This window comes from Dreissena polymorpha, chromosome 4, assembly GCF_020536995.1.
Source record: "Dreissena polymorpha isolate Duluth1 chromosome 4, UMN_Dpol_1.0, whole genome shotgun sequence".
Classification (NCBI taxonomy): Eukaryota; Metazoa; Mollusca; class Bivalvia; order Myida; family Dreissenidae; genus Dreissena; species Dreissena polymorpha.
Window position 1 is genome coordinate 68,441,571 of NC_068358.1, and position 19,003 is coordinate 68,460,573.

Genomic DNA, 19,003 nt, shown 5'->3' on the forward strand with positions numbered 1-19,003 from the left:
TTCAAAGCAATTTATAAATACTAAAATAAATGATTTGATTGTTTTGTAATTTCATTAGTTTAATCATTTGCTTTCTAAATTATCCCCCGCCAAAGGCAGAGGGATATGGAATTGCTGTTGTCGGTCTTTGCGTCAGTCTGTCATTCCATCTGTCTGTCCATCTGTCACAAACTTTTCAGGGCTATATCTCTGAAACTATATAAGATCTCAATATGAAACTTGATGGGAGTTTAGCTATCAATGAGGAAATGTGCCATGCACAAGAAACATAATATTCACTTTCTTAAATAAGAGTTATTGCCCTTTTTATACGAGGTTACTTTTCAGGGCCATATCTCAGATACCATACAAGATTTCAACATGAGCTTCATGAGTGTTTGGATAAGAGTTATTTTTATTATTTGTTTTTGTATGATGTTTTTTTCCAGTTATATATCTCTCATATGCTACAAGATTTCAACATGAAACTTCATGGCTTATCGATATCAATGAGAAGAATTTTATTGAATAAAAACAATTACCTTACTCTGTTAATTTTTGTTGTTGTTGTTGATGATACCATATATCAAGGGATTTGCAGCCATCAATATTAAAAATTTATTTGGTGGGGGATATCAATTCAACCAATTTGCTTGTTAAAATTTGACTCAGACGATGGTAGTGGCAAAGCTGATGACGTAAATTACTACTAATAATATTAAATCCTGATCAAACAAATATTATGTTAGACGGTCAAGGCTTTCCTAACAAATGCTCATTTTGAAAATGCTGAACTTGGGCTTGGTAACATTGTTACTCATACACGCTTAATCTACTCAAGCAATCAGTGTTGGATGTTGGTTAACAAAACATCAAAATAAGCCGTCCAAATACTCAACTGATTTTTATCTTGAGTTGGATAAATGTGTCAATTACGTCAACTCTAATAGCACCCAATGCCCGCAGTTTGCAAGTACCAGTTTGGCAAGAAAAACTAAATAAAAAAGCCAATAATCAATTTATGTCATGAAAAAAGCATAATACAAATTTAGGTTAACCAGAAAATGTAACCAGTTAATTGGTTGTTATGGTAGATTAACCTGTTAACCTCTTGTATCCCTAATAAAGATAAACACAATATTTGGAAATCTGTCACAAACATAGAAAGGGTATTCATAAATTATGTGTATGCTTCAGTAAAATATCTACAAAAGTACGGTTGGAGTACCAAGCTACAATTATATCCTCTGCTACATTATCATTAAAAGCAAGATTGGCTATATAGTAGTGTGCTCGACGCTTAAATGGTATGTGACCTATCATGATCATCACAAATCATGTGTTAAGTTTTAATGAAATACAGGTATCTATACAGACAGTGTTGTCAGGGAAAAACTGAGTGGTGAGTTATATTTTCAAAGTAGCCGGCAAATAAGCAATAAAACGGGTGTATTTGCACCATTTGAATTGATACTTTGGGGAAAAGTAGCCAGCATCTAGATTGAATGTAACCAGTAAAATCGCTGGCTGCCGTTGCTTCCGGAGAATACTGATACAGAGATACTTATTTACAGGCAAATTTTAAATTATTTTTTTTGTATGTACACCAATAAAAATCATTTGTTTATTTCAATTCTTCTATGTATTCATGTATCAGAGACAAAACACTGCATGCATTTTATTACCAATTAAGGCTTTGGGGCCAGATTTAAAACCCTAGAAAACACAAGAGTTCTGTTTGTCCATCTACTTATCAAATAGATATATCAATAGATCAGTGAAATACTTTTTATGGTAACTACAATAGTAGCAATACTTTAGTAACAGATGTGATACACTGTGACTGTCAGAGAAAAAGATATTGCCTTAGTCCTTATGTATTTAAGGCCGTTTCCACAAATAATAAAGAAGTAAAATTGTACAGCTTTAAAGAATTTTTTAAAGAGACTCCAAATGCGTCAGAGGATTGAAAACCATGATGTCTTTGATTGTCTTAACCACCTCTGCTGAGTGGTAAAAGACTCTCTTACACAGCAGATGCAATGATCTCCGTGACTGAAATGCTTAAGAACCTCCCAACAAATGTTACCTCCTGTCCAATCTTCTTCTGCAGTTTACTGAGCTCAAACTCCTTCTTCAGCAAGGACAGCACCAGCTCCAGTCTCGCAGGGATCTGTAACACACCGTTGCCAGTCAACTAGACACTCATACACTAAAAAAGGGTCAATAGGGAAGGGGAAAAAAGTCTGAAAAACTGTTATTCTAGAGTCAAAGGCCCGTTACTTTGCCAAAAATCAATGGACTGCAACAAAACTTGATCTTTATCTGTAAGTCATGCAGGTAGACTCACACAACAAAAATGAGATAAATATCTAAAAACGTTGAAGGAAAAAACTCCAAAGAATGTCAGATATGATGAACAACAGACTGACTGCTCTATGCCACATTAACGGCGGCATCAAAAGCCCAGCTAGAATGACTGCACCGAGTTGAGAACAAAAGTTTGCATGTCTTTAAATAGAGTATAAATCATTGTGTACACGTAAGGATCAATAATTTAATGGCTCACTGCATTTACTATGCAAAATACAGTATGAACAAGACTTTTGCCAAGCAATAAAAGTCCCCTACCGGCTCCACCATTGTCAGAAATTCCACCATTGTCAGAATATTTTTTTAATTTGTTGCCATAGCAACCAGAATTTTTGACGTAGGAACAATAATGTCCATATTGCCATCTATCCATGTTCCAAGTTTCATGAAAAAATATTAAGAACTTTTAAAGTTATCGCAGGATCCAGAAAAACACCATTTTCAGCAGTATTTCTAGTCTATTTGTTGCCATAGCAACCATAATTTTAGACGAAGGAACAAAATGAAATGACGTGCATAATGTCCATATTGCCATCTATCCATATTCCAAGTTTCATGAAAAAATATTAAGAACTTTTCGAGTTATCGCAGGATCCAGAAAAAAAACACCATTTTCAGCAGTATTTCTAGTCTATTTGTTGCCATAGCAACCACAATTTTTGACCTAGGAACAAAATGAAATGACGTGCATAATGTCCATATTGCCATCTATCCATATTCCAAGTTTCATGAAAAAATATTGAGAACTTTTAGAGTTATCGCAGGATCCAGAAAAACACACCATTTTACGCAGTATTTCTAGTTTATTTGTTGCCATAGCAACCACAATTTTTGACGTAGGAACAAAATGAAATGACGTGCATAATGTCCATATTGCCATCTATCCATATTCCAAGTTTTGCCATCTATCCATATTCCAAGTTTAATAAAAAATATTAAGAACTTTTAGAGTTATCGCAGGATCCAGAAAAAAAACACCATTTTCAGCAGTATTTCTAGTCTATTTGTTGCCATAGCAACCACAATTTTTGATGTAGGAACAAAATGAAATGACGCGCATAATGTCCATATTGCCATCTATCCATATTCCAAGTTTCATGAAAAAATATTAAGAACTTTTAGAGTTATCCCAGAATCCAGAAAAGTGTGACGGACTAACGGATACAAAACCGTAAAAAAGCATATTAGTAGTAAGTGCTTCATGTAGACTTTCAAAGCTCTCCCACACAATTATTATGCAGTCAGTAACAATATATATGTTCAGCTGTTTACTTACATTCGTCTCTTCAATGACTTGCTGTATCTGCTCAGGATCTGCTGTGGTCACCGCCGCACCTACATCATCAATGATACATCTCAAAACACTTGAAACAATCACTCATTTCACCACATGTTACAGTAATTAAGGTGCATATGTCTCATAGCAGCAATTATAGATTTTTTCATTACAAATTTTAACTTTGCAATCACAGTTGAGACCTGCATGGATCCCTTACTAAACACAGTAGTTAAGAATTTTGAAGAATGCATGCATAAAAGGGTTCTTGGAAAGACACAAACACCTACTTTCACTACATGTATATCATTAATATGTACGAAGTTGAACACCCACTTCATAGCATTGCATATTGACCTTTCAGCAAGCACAATGACTGATGCATACAATTTGCAATTATGATATGGTGATCTTTCAACCAACTTATTTTTAAAGACAAAACAAGAGATGTGTTTTTCAGAAACACAATGCCCCCTATTGCGCCACTTTGAAATAAAATTTCAATATATCATTTGGCAGGTTTACAAATTATCTCCCCTTAAAAGCTTATAACTTCCCTTGGATTGTATTTTTTGAATTTTGACCTTGAAGGATGACTTTGACCTTGACCTTTCACCACTCAAAATGTGCAACTTGATGAGATACAAATGAATGCAAAATATCAAGTTGCTATCTTCAATATTGCAAAAGTGATGGCCAATGATAAAGTTTTTGGACGGACTGAAGGACGGACGGACAGACGGTTCAAATGCTATATGCCACCCTACCGGGGGCATAAAAAGGATACCACTAAGGGCTGGACAATTGAACAACTACTTCTACTAAATTCATTAGGGAGCTATAAGTATGTGCAACTTTTAAGTCCACTGTGAACTAAATCATGACCTTTAAATGAGAGACATGCTATTTTCGCATGTGACCCATCACCTTGCTATAATCATTTGTGCAAATGTCTTTTGAAATCCAAGCAGACACATAAAAGTAAACATGCATAGAAAATTAAGGAGTCCCATCTGCCATTATCATGAAAGGGGCATAATCCCTCTAGGCTTTTAGTTTGTTACAAGACGTATCAATACGCATTCTAACCAAGTTAAGCCTTGGCAATGGCAAGCTTGCCAATTCTGTGAATAGCCTAATTAAAACACATCAAGACATTTGATTCAGTATTTGATATGATTTTACTGTCATGAAAAGTATGCATCAAATTAACTGAAACAAGAATTTTATCATGAATTAGTAATTAACAATACATGATGATCATTGCGGCAACATTTTATGGACTCGAGAGCGTTTATCTAAGCCATAGGCTTTCGATGCAATCGAGCTAAAATAAATAGGTTTAAACAAAAAACATTTTATGGCCAATAAAACAATCAAATAATTAGAGAAGTGGTTATATAAGGTGTACACTGAGTGCACAGCCACTCACCAACGTCACATATAAACACTGGGTTGTCCAGCACTCTCTGGCCCTGGATGATGTGATATAGATGTTCCCTAAAATACAAAATTACTCATTCTTAACTTAACAATTCAATAGCTATTTGTTGTACATGTGGTTCAAGACTGCCAAGTTGAATAATAAAAATATCCAAGCTTTTATTGCCAAATGCCAGTAACTCATTTATATAAACTTTACATGTTAAATGTACATACACTAAGTTGACATTTTCCTACTCCCCTTTTAAAAAAATACTGATCAGAGTCTGAGATATGAATGTATTACAAAAAAAGGACAGGAATTTTGTTTATTTAATTACAAAACGTTCACCAGAAAACTGGCCGAGCGTTTTGAAATATAAGAGGTTGCTATTCACATTCACCTGCATTGATTATTGATATGCAAGATAACCTGAGAAAGGTGATTGAAAGCCATGAATACCTGTTAAGTTGATTGAGATCCATGATAACTTACGAAGAGGATTTAGGGCAGTTATTAACTAAAAAGAGGATTGAGAGCAGTGATTACCTGTATAGAGCATTGAGAGCCATGATTACCTGTATAGAGGATTGAGAGCCATGATTACCTGTATAGAGCATTGAGAGCCATGATTACCTGTATAGAGCATTGAGAGCCATGATTACCTGTATAGAGGATTGAGAGCAGTGATTACCTGTATAGAGCATTGAGAGCCATGATTACCTGTATAGAGCATTGAGAGCCATGACTACCTGTATAGAGGATTGAGAGCCATGATTACCTGTATAGAGGATTGAGAGCCATGATTACCTGTATAGAGGATTGAGAGCCATGATTACCTGTATAGAGGATTGTGAGCAATGATTACCTGTATAGAGGATTGAGAGCTATGATTACCTGTAGAGAATTGAGAGCCATGATTACCTGTGTAGAGGATTGAGAGCCATGATTACCTGTAGAGAATTGAGAGCCATGATTACCTGTATAGAGGATTGTGAGCAATGATTACCTGTATAGAACATTGAGAGCTATGATTACCTGTAAATAAGAGTGAGAGCTATGATAACCTGTATAGAGAATTGTGAGCCATGATTACCTGTATAGAGCATTGAGAGCCATGATTACCTGTATAGAGCATTGAGAGCCATGATTACCTGTATAGAGCATTGAGAGCCATGATTACCTGTATAGAGGATTGAGAGCAGTGATTACCTGTATAGAGCATTGAGAGCCATGATTACCTGTATAGAGAATTGAGAGCCATGATTACCTGTATAGAGGATTGAGAGCTATGATTTCCTGTATAGAACATTGAGAGTTATGATTACCTGTAAATAAGATTGAGAGTCATGATTACCTGTATAAAGGATAGAGAGCCAAGATTACCTGTATAGAGGATTGAGAGCCATGATTACCTGTATAGAGGATTGAGAGCCATGATTACCTGTATAGAGGATTGAGAGCCATGATTACCTGTATAGAGGATTGAGAGCTATGATTACCTGTATAGAGGATTGAGAACCATGATTACCTGTATACAGGATTGAGAGCCATGATTACCTGTATAGAGCATTGAGAGCCATGATTACCTGTATAGAGGATTGAGAGCCATGATTACCTGTATAGAGGATTGAGAGCCATGATTACCTGTATAGAGAATTGAGAGCTATGATTACCTGTATAGAGAATTGAGAGCTATGATTACCTGTATAGAGGATTGAGAGCCATGATTACCTGTATAGAGAATTGAGAGCTATGATTACCTGTATAGAGGATTGAGAACCATGATTACCTGCATAGAGGATTGAGAGTCATGATTACCTGTATAGAGGATTGAGAACCATGATTACCTGCATAGAGGATTGAGAACCATGATTACCTGCATAGAGGATTGAGAACCATGATTACCTGTATAGAGGATTGAGAACCATGATTACCTGCATAGAGGATTGAGATGCATGATTACCTGTATAGAGACTTGAGAGTCATGATTACCTGTATAGAGGATTGAGAACCATGATTACCTGTATAGAGGATTGAGAACCATGATTACCTGCATAGAGGATTGAGAGCAGTGATTACCTGTAAATAAGATTGAGAGTCATGATTACCTGTATAAAGTATAGAGAGCCAAGATTACCTGTATAGAGGATTGAGAGCAGTGATAACCTGTAGAGAATTGAGAGCTATGCTTACCTGTATAGAGGATTGAGAGCTATGATTACCTGTATAGAAGATTGAGAGTCATGATTACCTGTATAAAGGATAGAGAGCCAAGATAACCTGTATAGAGGATTGAGAGCCATGAATACCTGTATAGAGGATTGAGAGCAGTGATTACCTGTATATAGAAGTGAAAACCATGATTACCTGTATAGAGTATTGAGAACACTGATTACCTGTATAGAGGAATGAGCACAGTGATTACCTGCATAAAGCATTGAGAGCAGTGATTACCTGTATAAAGCATTGAGAGCCATAATTACCTGTATAGAGGATTGAGAGCCATGATGTCTTTGATTGTCTTCACCACCTCTGCTGTCAAAGCCTGCACAAACAGACCATATAACACGTCTGAGTACATATAGTATGTAGTTGCAATAATCCAACTCCCAGCTATTGACCCTTCGGGTCGCTGGGAGTTGCAACTGCTTACAGCATTTTCCATGTCAAGTCCCCCACCCAGAATCTGGGCGGCAGTTTAATCGGAAATATTAGCCACATAAACTATTTTCGGGCAAAATAAACACAAATAGATCGTAAATATATCCATAATGCACAAATTAAAACAACTTACATGATATGTTATGCTCGCATTATATTGATATTAATCCAAAGTTTCAAACACATCAACGGTTCATTTAAATGTATTTGTTTTTGCAATGGACAAAGCCGAGTATTCAGAGTAATTCCGAATTCGAAAAATACGCTCTAGACTATCTCTGGAATCCTCGGTGTGATAGATCTCGCGTCTAATCTACCAATCTTAATATACCGACTATCTCCGGAACATCCGTAAGATAAATCGAATCGTAAATTCAAAACTTCGGCTTTTGGTTTGATAACGGTTTTTGTATACAGTTTTTGTTTTGAGTATTTCTGCACAATTCACCTGCAAATAGATATCAGTAATAACAGGTATTGTGTTTGTAACGATATATTCGGTTGATTGAACTCGATTTTATAGACATACGCGAGACATATTTTTTGACATGAAAAAATGGGTTTACAAGAAGAACTCTGAGCTGCACGTATGTACTTATAAAAGCTCAGAGCATTCAAGAAGAACTAATATAGTATGTGACAGTATGCTCTCCTGACAAACATGTAAAGAGCATGTTGTCACAGACTATAAGTAACATAAATCATTTGTTAAGAATAGTTAACATGAAATTATTCATTATGTTTAGCTTATACAAATCATATTATAGTTATTATACAAACATAATATATTTCCACATTGGAACTATGTAATGTACATTATGTCCATTGGTCATATGTCAATGGTTTTATGACAATTAGATAATCATGTTAATTACTCTATATGCCCCTATCTTAACAAGAAACGGCTAAGCCAAAAAAAACTAGATTTTCAATTTCAACAACTCAATTTACTTCAATATAAATATCTTTGCAATAACAAGCTAGGTTTGTATATAATCTAAACTTAAGTTATTAAGTAAAAACAGTTTTTCTATAGTAAGAAACAGTGACATTACACTTGATCTACCTGAACCCAAAGGCAATTCCAAGCCAAACTACATGTCAGCAACAAAAACTTAAGCCTATTGAGACCAAAATGTTCTCTTTTCAGAAACTATGACTAAACTAAACTAGACCCAAAATGCCATTTCGAGCTAGATCTGCATTATCAGCTACCTTCACACACAAATTTGAGCCCCATCCAATATTTAATTAGTACGCGAAAACCATTTTGTTTGTAATACGGACTCTGACCTTAACTTCACTACCCCCACCTCCAAAACAAAATCACAAGCTAAGCCTCCATGAATGCTTGCAGTTTCCTCACTATTGGTCAAATCAAACCAAAGTTATTGACAAGAAACCTGTTTGACAAAGGCCATCCAAAATACACAAACTTTTCATCTTAGCCTTTTAACCTTGTTTTATCTGGTTAAATGCCTTTCAGCAATGGTTGTTGATGATAAAAAAGGGGAATGTAGATGCAATTTTTTTATATATGAAGTGATGGATACAAGAAAACATGTATTGGATGCATGTATTGATCAGACAGATTTCTCATGTAAGTACAAGCTAGGTTTTGATCTACCTTCAGTTTCATATCAGATGTAAATGGTTCATCTGGAGTGTTTTCTGTTTCCACCATCAGCACATCAGACATGATGGTAGTGTTCAGCATGCCCTCCCTGGCTGAGGACTCCTCTGTCATGCCTGCAGCTAACATACAACAGCACTGTAATTCTTTTTATATCTTTATCCTTCCACATGCTAAACATACCAATACATAATCATTTCAATAAAAACATAGCTGTAACAACCGTTCTTTATATAAGGAATGACAACTTCTGTTTGTATTGAATTTTTCATTTAAAGTTAGTCTCATCTTAAATAATATCTAGTTTAGGCGGAAGGGGTCGTCCCTGAGTAGCCAGTCTTGGATGACACTTTACGCACATGCATTAATCTCAGTATTCTAAAAATGCATCTCATTGATAATTGTTGTTTCAAAATAAGTGCCCACCTGCTTCTGGCTGCACGTCAACATGTCCACCATTGCCACCATTGACCTTTTCCAGCCTGCGCTCTTTGCGAGACTTGCGTGCTCCCTTCTTCTTAGAGATCTGCTCACCTTAAGACAAGAAAAAAAAAACAGAGTGATAGAGGTCTTACCTGGGTGATCAATAAAAGGTTAACGAGAAAAGAGTGAATTACTTTTAAACCAATCCAGTAATAAGTGAGTGGTTTACCTGTCCCATGTAAGATATAGAAGACCTACATAGGTGATTGGTGAGTGCAGCCATATCACTAAGAGATAGAGGACCTACCTAGGTGATCCATGAGCGCAGTTATATTATTAAGAGATAGAGTACCTACCTAGGTGATTGGTGAGTGCAGCTATATCATTAAAAGATAGATGGCCTACCTAGGTGATTGGTGAATGCAGCCATATTATTAAGAGATGAGGACCTACCTAGGTGATTGGTGAGTGCAGCCATATTATTAAGAGATAGAGGACCTTCCTAGGTGATTGGTGAGTGCAGCCATATTATTAAGAGATAGAGGACCTACCTAGGTGATTGGTGAGAGCAGCCATATCATTCAGAGATAGAAGACCTACCTAGATGATTGGTGAGAGCAGCCATATTATTGAGAGATAGAGGACCTACCGAAGTAATTGGTGAGCGCAGCCATATCATTAATAGATAGAGGACTTACCAAGGTGATTGGTGAGGGCAGCCATATCACTAAGAGATAGAGGACCTATCTAAGTGATTGGTGAGTGCAGCCATATTATTAAGAGAGAGAACCTACCTAGGTGATTGGTGAGTGCAGCCATATTATTAAGAGATAGAGGACCTACCTAAGTGATTGGTGAGTGCAGCCTTATCATTAAGAGATAGAGGACCTCCCTAGGTGATTGGTGAGTGCAGCCATATTATTAAGAGATAGAGGACCTACCTAAGTGATTGGTGAGAGCAGTCATATTATTAAGCGATAGAGGACCTTCCTAGGTGATTGGTGAGAGCAGCCATATTATTAAGAGATAGAGGACCTACCTTGGTGATTGGTTAGGGCACCCATATTATTAAGAGATAAAGGACTTACCGAAGTGATTGGTGAGTGTAGCTATATCGTTAAAAGATAGAGGACCTACCTAGGTGATTGTGAGAGCAGCCATATCATTAAGAGATAGAGGACCTTACTAGGTGATTGGTGAGTGCAGCCATATCATTAAGAGATAGAGGACATTACTAGGTTATTTTGAGAGCAGCCATATCATTAATAGATAGAGGACTTACCTAGGTGATTGGTGAGTGCTGTCATATCTTTAAGAGATAGATAACCTACCTAGGTGATTGGTGAGTGCAGCCATATCATTATGAGATAGAGGACCTACCTAGGTGATATGTGAGTGCAGCTATATCATTAAGACAAAGAGGACCTACCTATGTGATTAGTGAGTGCAGCCATATCATTAAGACATAGAGGAACTATCTAGGTTAGTGGTGAGAGTAGCCATATCATTAAGAGATAGGAGACCTACCTTGGTGATTGGTGAGTGCAGCCATATCATTAAGAGATAGAGGACCTACCTTGGTGATTGGTGTGAGCAGCAAGATCATTCAGAGATAGAGGACCTACCTAGGTGATTGGTGAGAGCAGCCATATCATTTTGCAGCTCCACCTCTTCTGGTAGTTGTCGAACTATAGATATCCTGCAAGACATAAGTATATTGTCAAAATCTACACAAAAGGTATTTATGGTACTTATTTGCTGTGTATGAGTTTTTTCACCATTTTTGGAAGACTTATAGTGTGAGTGAACTTCTTTGTTTGTCTTCTTCTACTTTATTTATGCATTATGAAAGGAATTCTTTGTTTGTCTCTTCAAATTATTAAATACACCTGTGAAGAAAAAGCAAACCCCTGATTATGTTTATTGAACATGCCATTTCGATGGAACTTATCCTGGTTCTAAGTAAAGCTTTATAAAATCTAAGCTGTTTCTCCTTCACCAGAGCATTAGGCAGACGCTGACAGGGAGAATGAATGAGTAGCATAGCTCAGACTGTTGGGTTAATAGTCAAGTTAATAAAATTGTATATATATTCAATAACAAGACAACAGTGTTGCAAAAGCAGCAATTCAGATAGCTAAATCAGTGTTTTTCACTATTTTGGGAATTGGCCTGAGTCCCTTCTGATTGGAAAAAATCGTGTCTTTTTGACTCAGATTAGGAAATATTTTATTTTTGCCAGCAAATACTCTAAAATTGAGAATATTAGTGTTTTCAATATTATATTTACTAAGGTTCAATTTATAGAGATGAATGAGTAATGAACTAAATGTTGAGATTTTTTAAACCTTTAATTAGGAATTGTAAGGTCCCAAATTGGAAAAATGTGTTAATTTTTCAAACAGGAAGGGGTCCCTATGACAGACCTGAATTTGAACGAAAAACACACACACTGACTCTCACCTGCGGTGCCCCTCGACCCACACTCACCTGCGGTGCCCCTCCACCCACATCTGGAGCCGGTCCTGCAGCTCCCTCATCTCCTTGATCTGCACAAACATACCCACCTTGTGCAAATCTGAAAGACTCTCCACCACGTCTTTGTCATGGCTGAAACATAAACACCACCCTCACATCACGCTGATAATTATTCAATGTTAAAGCTTGCAAACCATGTTTTAACAAGACTATTGCCAAGCAATATATGTCTCCTACCGGCTTCACCATTGTCAGAATTTTGTATTTATTTTATTTTTTATTTGTTGCCATAGCAACCAGAATTTTTGACGTAGGAACAAAATGAAATGACGTGCATAATGTCAATATTGCCATCTATCCATGTTTCAAGTTTCATGAAGAAATATGAAGAACTTTTAAAGTTATCACAGGATCCAGAAAAATGTGACAGACAGACTCACAGACAGACGCACAGAGCGCAAACCATAAGTCCCCTCCAGTGAAACACTAGGATTTATGCATATTTGAAAAGTGCTGTCCCAGATTACCCTGTGCAGTCCTCACAAGCTGATCAGGGACACATTCTGCCTAAAATGGATTTCTGATAAAGAGAAACATCCATGAAACGAAAATGTACCATACAATCAGAAAGTGTAGTTCCTGAATAGCCTGTGTTGACTGCACAGGCTGATTTGGGACAAATCTTTACACACATGCATTAAACCCCGTTTTCACAGATTACAGCTCAAATCGGTATAGGAATTTTGAAACCAACACTGAACAAGAGGATTCTGGGGTTCCTTTAACTCTCACCCAAGAAACTGTATTTACATGTAGGTGGTTTAATACTCGAGACTGGCGGTTTGATGACAGGGGCATAATTTGAACATGTGTCGATTTATATGTCTAATTGGCCAGAGGTATAATTTGAATACACTTATAAGGGTACCACTATCTAATGTTTAAAAACAAATATTCCACCTACATGTATGTGGATTGCCCTTTTAGAGACAGAAATCAACAACAAAAAAGCAATTTTGCTTGAAAAGTCTATATTAAAATTGTGACAACTGTGCAGGGCTCAACATTAACCTAAAAACCAACTTGCCCTGCTGGGCAAGTACTTAGAAAATCTACTTGCCCTGAACGTAAAGCCATTTGGCCAAACATGAAATACCACATTAACTGTTAACCTCATATTTTTTTAATAAAGATCAAAATGATAAACCACAAAACCTTGTTTATTTTTGCACATTTAACAAAATGATTACAGAAAATAAAGTCTAATTAAAGTTGAAATTAATTGCTTTGTTCTTTTTTGCACTTGTCATGGCAGCCAACTAGATTAAAAAGTAACTTGCCCAGACCCAACTTTAACTTGCCAGGGGCAATAGGACAACCGTTAATGTTGAGCCCTGCAACTTTGGCATGTCTGTTGTTGACCCCAGAGAGAAACTTGTATTAACTTTGAAGAGGAACATTATCTGATATAAGATACTACCATTATTACTTTTATTGTGCAAATGTATCAGCATAACAGAATCAAAACATTGCTCCCATGATAATATTTGTACTAAAGCAACTCACTGCATAATACTCTTTTTGTAGAACATGTCTTTCACCTAGACAATACTCATCTACCTCCAACAATAAATTACAATCAGTTAAAGTAACTTAAAATTTAACATTTTAAAAGTAAAAAACCATAGAGAAATCAAACTTCAAATTATTTTTTTCAGACATGACAAGTGCTTGCTCTGCCATTTGACAAATTAAGCAAATGTCTAAAAATTAGACAATTTTGCTCAATACATTTCTATATGTCTACATGTTTTTCTTCATAATCACCCATCAAATATCCAAAATAATAAGGATTCAGACATGAAAAGGTAAATTTGACTATAGAAAAGTTTGACTAGGCAGGAACCCTAGGCAGGAAGAGGGGTGTAAAGTGTGGGGTTGTTGACATTTATTACATTATCTTCCAAAAAAGCGAAAAAAAAAAAAAAGAAAAAAAAATCGAGGTGGGGTGGGGGGGGGGGGGATGGGGGGGTTTGGGTGCGATGGTTGGACGGTATTTCAAACATAACCGTTTAAAAAAAATTGGGGGGGGGTGGGGTATAGTGTGAGGGTGTGGTGGTAATTTGTGAGATGATCTTAAAAAAAATAAAATAAAAAAAAAATGTGGGGGTGGGGGGGGGGGGGGGGGGGCTGGGGGTGGGGGTATAGTGTATAATTTAACCAAAATTTTCAATTTTCTAAGTATAAGAAGGGCACATAATTCTGTCAAAATGCACGCCAGAGTTATCTTACTTTGCCTGCCCAGTCCCCTCATGATAGAAAGTAAGTGTACCAAGTTTGAATGCAATAGCATTGATACTTTCTGAGAAAAGTGGACCTAAACGCAAAACTTAACCGGACGCCGACGCCAACGCCAACGCCAAGGTGATGACCATAGCTCATAATTTTTTTTCAAAAAATAGATGAGCTAATAAAATCACTTTAAAATGTTGAAAGATTTATTTGACTCTCTAAATATTAAGATTTGTTCTTTTTTTACGCTCAAGTTAATACTTTAACAAAATCAATATCAATGTGATGATTATTATCCTTGTTTATCATTGTATTTGGCTTGTAATACTTGCCTGTCATTGGTCTTTAGAAATATTCCAGCATAAGGCAGGTTCAGCTTTACTTTGCGCTTGATCAGATCGACAAGCTTTTTGTCATTTACCTATAAATAGGAATTCAAACAAAAGCTGACAGCATGCTTAACTATTCTTCAGTTTTGATAGTATAATTATTATCTTCTGTAAGCCACCTCATTAAATAATCACAAAGACATATTATATGTTGAATATCTGTAGTTATATAGTATAGCCTGGTAATATCACGTATCAGTGTATTAAGCCACTGTCTTTAAATTAGTTTTTTTATGTCTTTTTGAACTCTTATTGACCACGGCTTATAACTTGGACATCTTTAAGCATGGTTATGCCCCATTTTGTTCCAAAAAATATCAGGTTAATATTTGCGTGCACATTTAAATTCAAGGTTGAAATTTGAAGCTTGGTTACAACAAGTATATACCACTGCAACCTTTTATTTCAATATCTGAAGTTAATATTAATTGATAACAAACATTAACCAACATTTTCTAAAAACAAAAAGGTGGCATAATTCTGCTAAATAAAATTGCAGACCAGAGTTATGACAGTTAGTCAGTTACTCAGTAACCTCACACAATTACCTAAAACACATGAATGCAGTTTGAAATGAATACCATTAGTAGAATCAGTGATACTAAGAAGTTGCACATTAACTTTAAGCAGTTTTATAAGTACAAAAGGGGGACATAATTCTGCTATATAAAAGGAGTGAGTAATGGGATTGGTCACAGACCTCACACAATGACCTCTAGCACATGTGCTAAGTTTCAATTAAAACCCCATTATAGAAACATTGATATGGAGATGTTGCATGTTTACCCTAACCAGAGCATTACATAGACAGGGAGACACAAACATAATGCATTCAAACTTCATAATCTAGAAGTTTTCTGTTAGTCATGTAAAGCCTAATGTCTAACTCAAATTATTGAACTGTAAAAAGATCTTTTTTCTCAAATAAACAAATAAGAAAATATTACACAACTGTGTTGTTCCAATGTGTTGTATTGCACTAGTTGATTGAGTTCTGTTTCACATGTCTGCAGGGTGATTCAAATAACATTTCACACAATCAAGGTATGCCGTACAAACCATAAGGGTATCACAAAGATTAAACGTACCATTTATCACATACCTTCTGACAAGCAACATCACAGGTCAATAATGTATAAACTCTGAACATTATAAACATAGCACTACATTGAATTTGGGAAATATTTTCAAGCTATCATGACTTCATTAAGATGTGTGCAACAGTAATGACTTCATGCAATTGTTAGTTTTTCAAGTTGTTTCATACTAAAACTAATTTCACAGTGTGAAATATTATGATCAGGTCTTCTGTTTTCAAAATTATACCAGTATTTCAGTAAGATTACCTACAGACAGCGTTCTAGATAAGCTGCGTATCAGCGTCATATACGCATAAGAAATATCAAAATACGCTCAATTTATTATTTCCGTGCGTACATTTAAGCAGGCCAATCTGGACTTCACGCAAAAGCTGTAAATTCTCTGCGTACAACGTAAACAAAAAATATAAACAGACAATTGTCTTTCGCCAAAATATGAGACTGGTTATCGTAAAAATTAGAGCTAATTTGTGCGCTGGATTGTACAAATAGTTAGGCAGTCGGTATGTTTACTCTGTATCATCTAGATGCATTGTATTGATTTTTTTTAACAGACAGTCAAGCGCTTGTGTTTATAAAATTACATGAAGAGGTCAGCATGGCTTTTTCGAAGCCAAAACAAATCACTTCTCAAAGTAAAATTGATTATTTTATAAGGCAAAAGTTGTATCCAGTAATAACATGTACTGCCAATACTGAATGATTTAATTTCCTCCGTTTTCAAATCAAAAAGGACATACTAAAACGTTAATAAAACAACTGTTGAAAGTTGGCAAAACAGTTTTCTATGGCTCATGGTGGGACAATAGGGACCAAGTTTGTCTTAAATGTAAAATCTGCCTACAATACAAGTTAAAAAATCATAAAACACTTTCAAAGAAACATACTACTGTGAAGGAATACACTTAGTTAATGTTTTTTTGTGTTTAACATGATTAAAGTAGCATGTCTGTACCCCGGCTATATTCTTGTTTTACTTTTAGCAAATTACCCTTCAAGCCAGGCAAAATTTGACCATTTACCCCCATGCTTTGAAAAGTGGGGGTATTTACCCCCATGGGTCAAAAATTATCTATAACGCTGCCTACAGATATATATAAAAGCATGAAAAACATTACCATCTGTCTGTTTCAAAACATAATAATAATAGACAATATTAGAAGGTCGACCTATGTTCCAAACATTTACCTCAATCAGCTTTACAAATCTTGGGAACACTGGGTTTCTGTTGATTGCAATGACAGGTATGTTTGGAAAGTAGTCTGGTATAGTAGTGGTAGTGAGTGCTGACATTGGGTAGGTGACAGACGTCTGCACCTCTACCCCCTCCTGTTCTGTGGGTGTGTCATCTGGTTTGCTGTCCCCTTTGTCATCCCCATCCCCATCAGACCCAGGGCTGTCAGCTTACAAATAATACAGCAAATAAATAAAGAGTTTTTAAAATCACAGATTGTTTTTTTACACGGTTTATTGGTTTTGACTCCAGACATACCAATTGTCTTTATCTAATGCCACTGCTTAGGCCATTTGCACAATGACCTCTTCTGGCCCAAGCTTTATAAAAGTTACATAACCACTTTGTATCCTATAAAGTTTATAGTTATAAACACTCACCAGATGCTGCCCTTGAACTATAGAAGACCCGTGTCTCGTTGAATGGTATCCTCCCATTGTGAAATCTTGCGAATAAATTATTTTGATAAACATTTGTTGTGGGATCTTTTCTCGAAAAGGTTGAAGTTAACGTTCTTGATCGGTTATGAAACTGACGCAACAACCTTTCCGGATGTTTTATTTGCAACAAATCAGTCCTATTCGAAGTTTGTAAGCAAGAATGACATGTATAATTATGGTCTCTTAAAGCACTTGAATTTACCAGCAACCGTCTATCGGCATTGTGAAAACACTTAAAATTCTGAATTTGCTTGCGAAACTGACATGCCCGAATGTATGTCGCCATTTTGACTTTCCGTGTTAAAAAACGCTTTTAGACAAGACGGTCTGAATTCGAGACGGCGACTCTCGAACCCTAGATGTTTGGCACTTTACGACCTAATTACACGTACAGCATTACAATTATTGGCATTTTATCCGTGTATGCACATTAAGAATATATTCACAGAAAACTGCATTTATCCTATTATGGTTTATTTTCTTGTTATCAAACTTGACATCTTCTTTATCCACAGCTCTTTATGTCGAAGCTATGTGTGAAATGCACATGCCCCCCCCCCCCCAAAAAAAAAGAGGTACCGAGATTCGAACCACGCCTAAGTCGGACAAAGATTATGTCGCCTCGAGATTTATATATATATATATATATATATATATATATATATATATATATATATATATATATATATATATATATATATGTATAAAATTTAATTCAGACGGTATTCTTTAATTTATTTTGTTATTTTTGTAATCTTAAAATATCCACACAAATCAATACCGGTAATAATATCGAAGGTGCTTGTCTATGTCAACATCACAATCTTTTCATCAGAGATTCATTAACTAAAACAACTCTATACATCAGAGAGTAAAATAAAACTAATCACATAGACGCAAACTGAAAATACAAGTTCGTCTATGAGTAATCATCGTTTGAAATAGACAAAAGTTTTAAGCGTTACAGAAGCGTGACAATCGAAAAAAAATTGAGTGTTTCTGTTGTTTTCGTTATACATTGTGACAATACGCAGGATGCTTACTTTAAATCCAAACGTCAATATTTCGATCCCAGTTCAATCTCAGGTAGGGTAAACTGCTTTTTTCTTTTTTTAATTCCATTACAGTTTTATACTGGAGCTCTTAAATTAGTTCTGACGGTTACATGTCCACAAATTTCCACTCTGTATGAATTCATTTAAATTGTGAACAGACTACATTAGAATTTCTTTATTTAATAAGCCTGTGTTCTTGTTCAAAATTTCTTTTATTACTACACGGTTATGCGCAGTTAGATAA

General features: G+C 35.8%; 1 protein-coding gene across 2 annotated transcripts in view; it reads right to left on the reverse strand.

Moving 5' to 3' along the window:
• Positions 1-18,033, reverse strand: part of LOC127878175 (lon protease homolog, mitochondrial-like) — a 43,789-nt gene extending 25,756 nt beyond the window's left edge. The window contains exons 1-11 of one of the 2 annotated variants that reach the window (XM_052424646.1): positions 17,645-18,033; positions 17,219-17,433; positions 14,874-14,962; positions 12,262-12,381; positions 11,397-11,470; positions 9,775-9,882; positions 9,343-9,464; positions 7,538-7,599; positions 5,061-5,128; positions 3,629-3,687; positions 2,069-2,152 (exon numbers count right to left, since the gene is read on the reverse strand). In XM_052424646.1, the coding sequence (XP_052280606.1) occupies positions 2,069-2,152; positions 3,629-3,687; positions 5,061-5,128; positions 7,538-7,599; positions 9,343-9,464; positions 9,775-9,882; positions 11,397-11,470; positions 12,262-12,381; positions 14,874-14,962; positions 17,219-17,433; positions 17,645-17,990 (1,347 nt within the window). In that variant the 5' untranslated portion in view covers positions 17,991-18,033. Of the gene's footprint in view, positions 1-2,068; positions 2,153-3,628; positions 3,688-5,060; positions 5,129-7,537; positions 7,600-9,342; positions 9,471-9,774; positions 9,883-11,396; positions 11,471-12,261; positions 12,382-14,873; positions 14,963-17,218; positions 17,434-17,644 lie in introns of both variants that reach the window. The other variant, XM_052424645.1, reaches the window with a different exon arrangement.
• Positions 18,034-19,003: the final 970 nt, after the last annotated feature.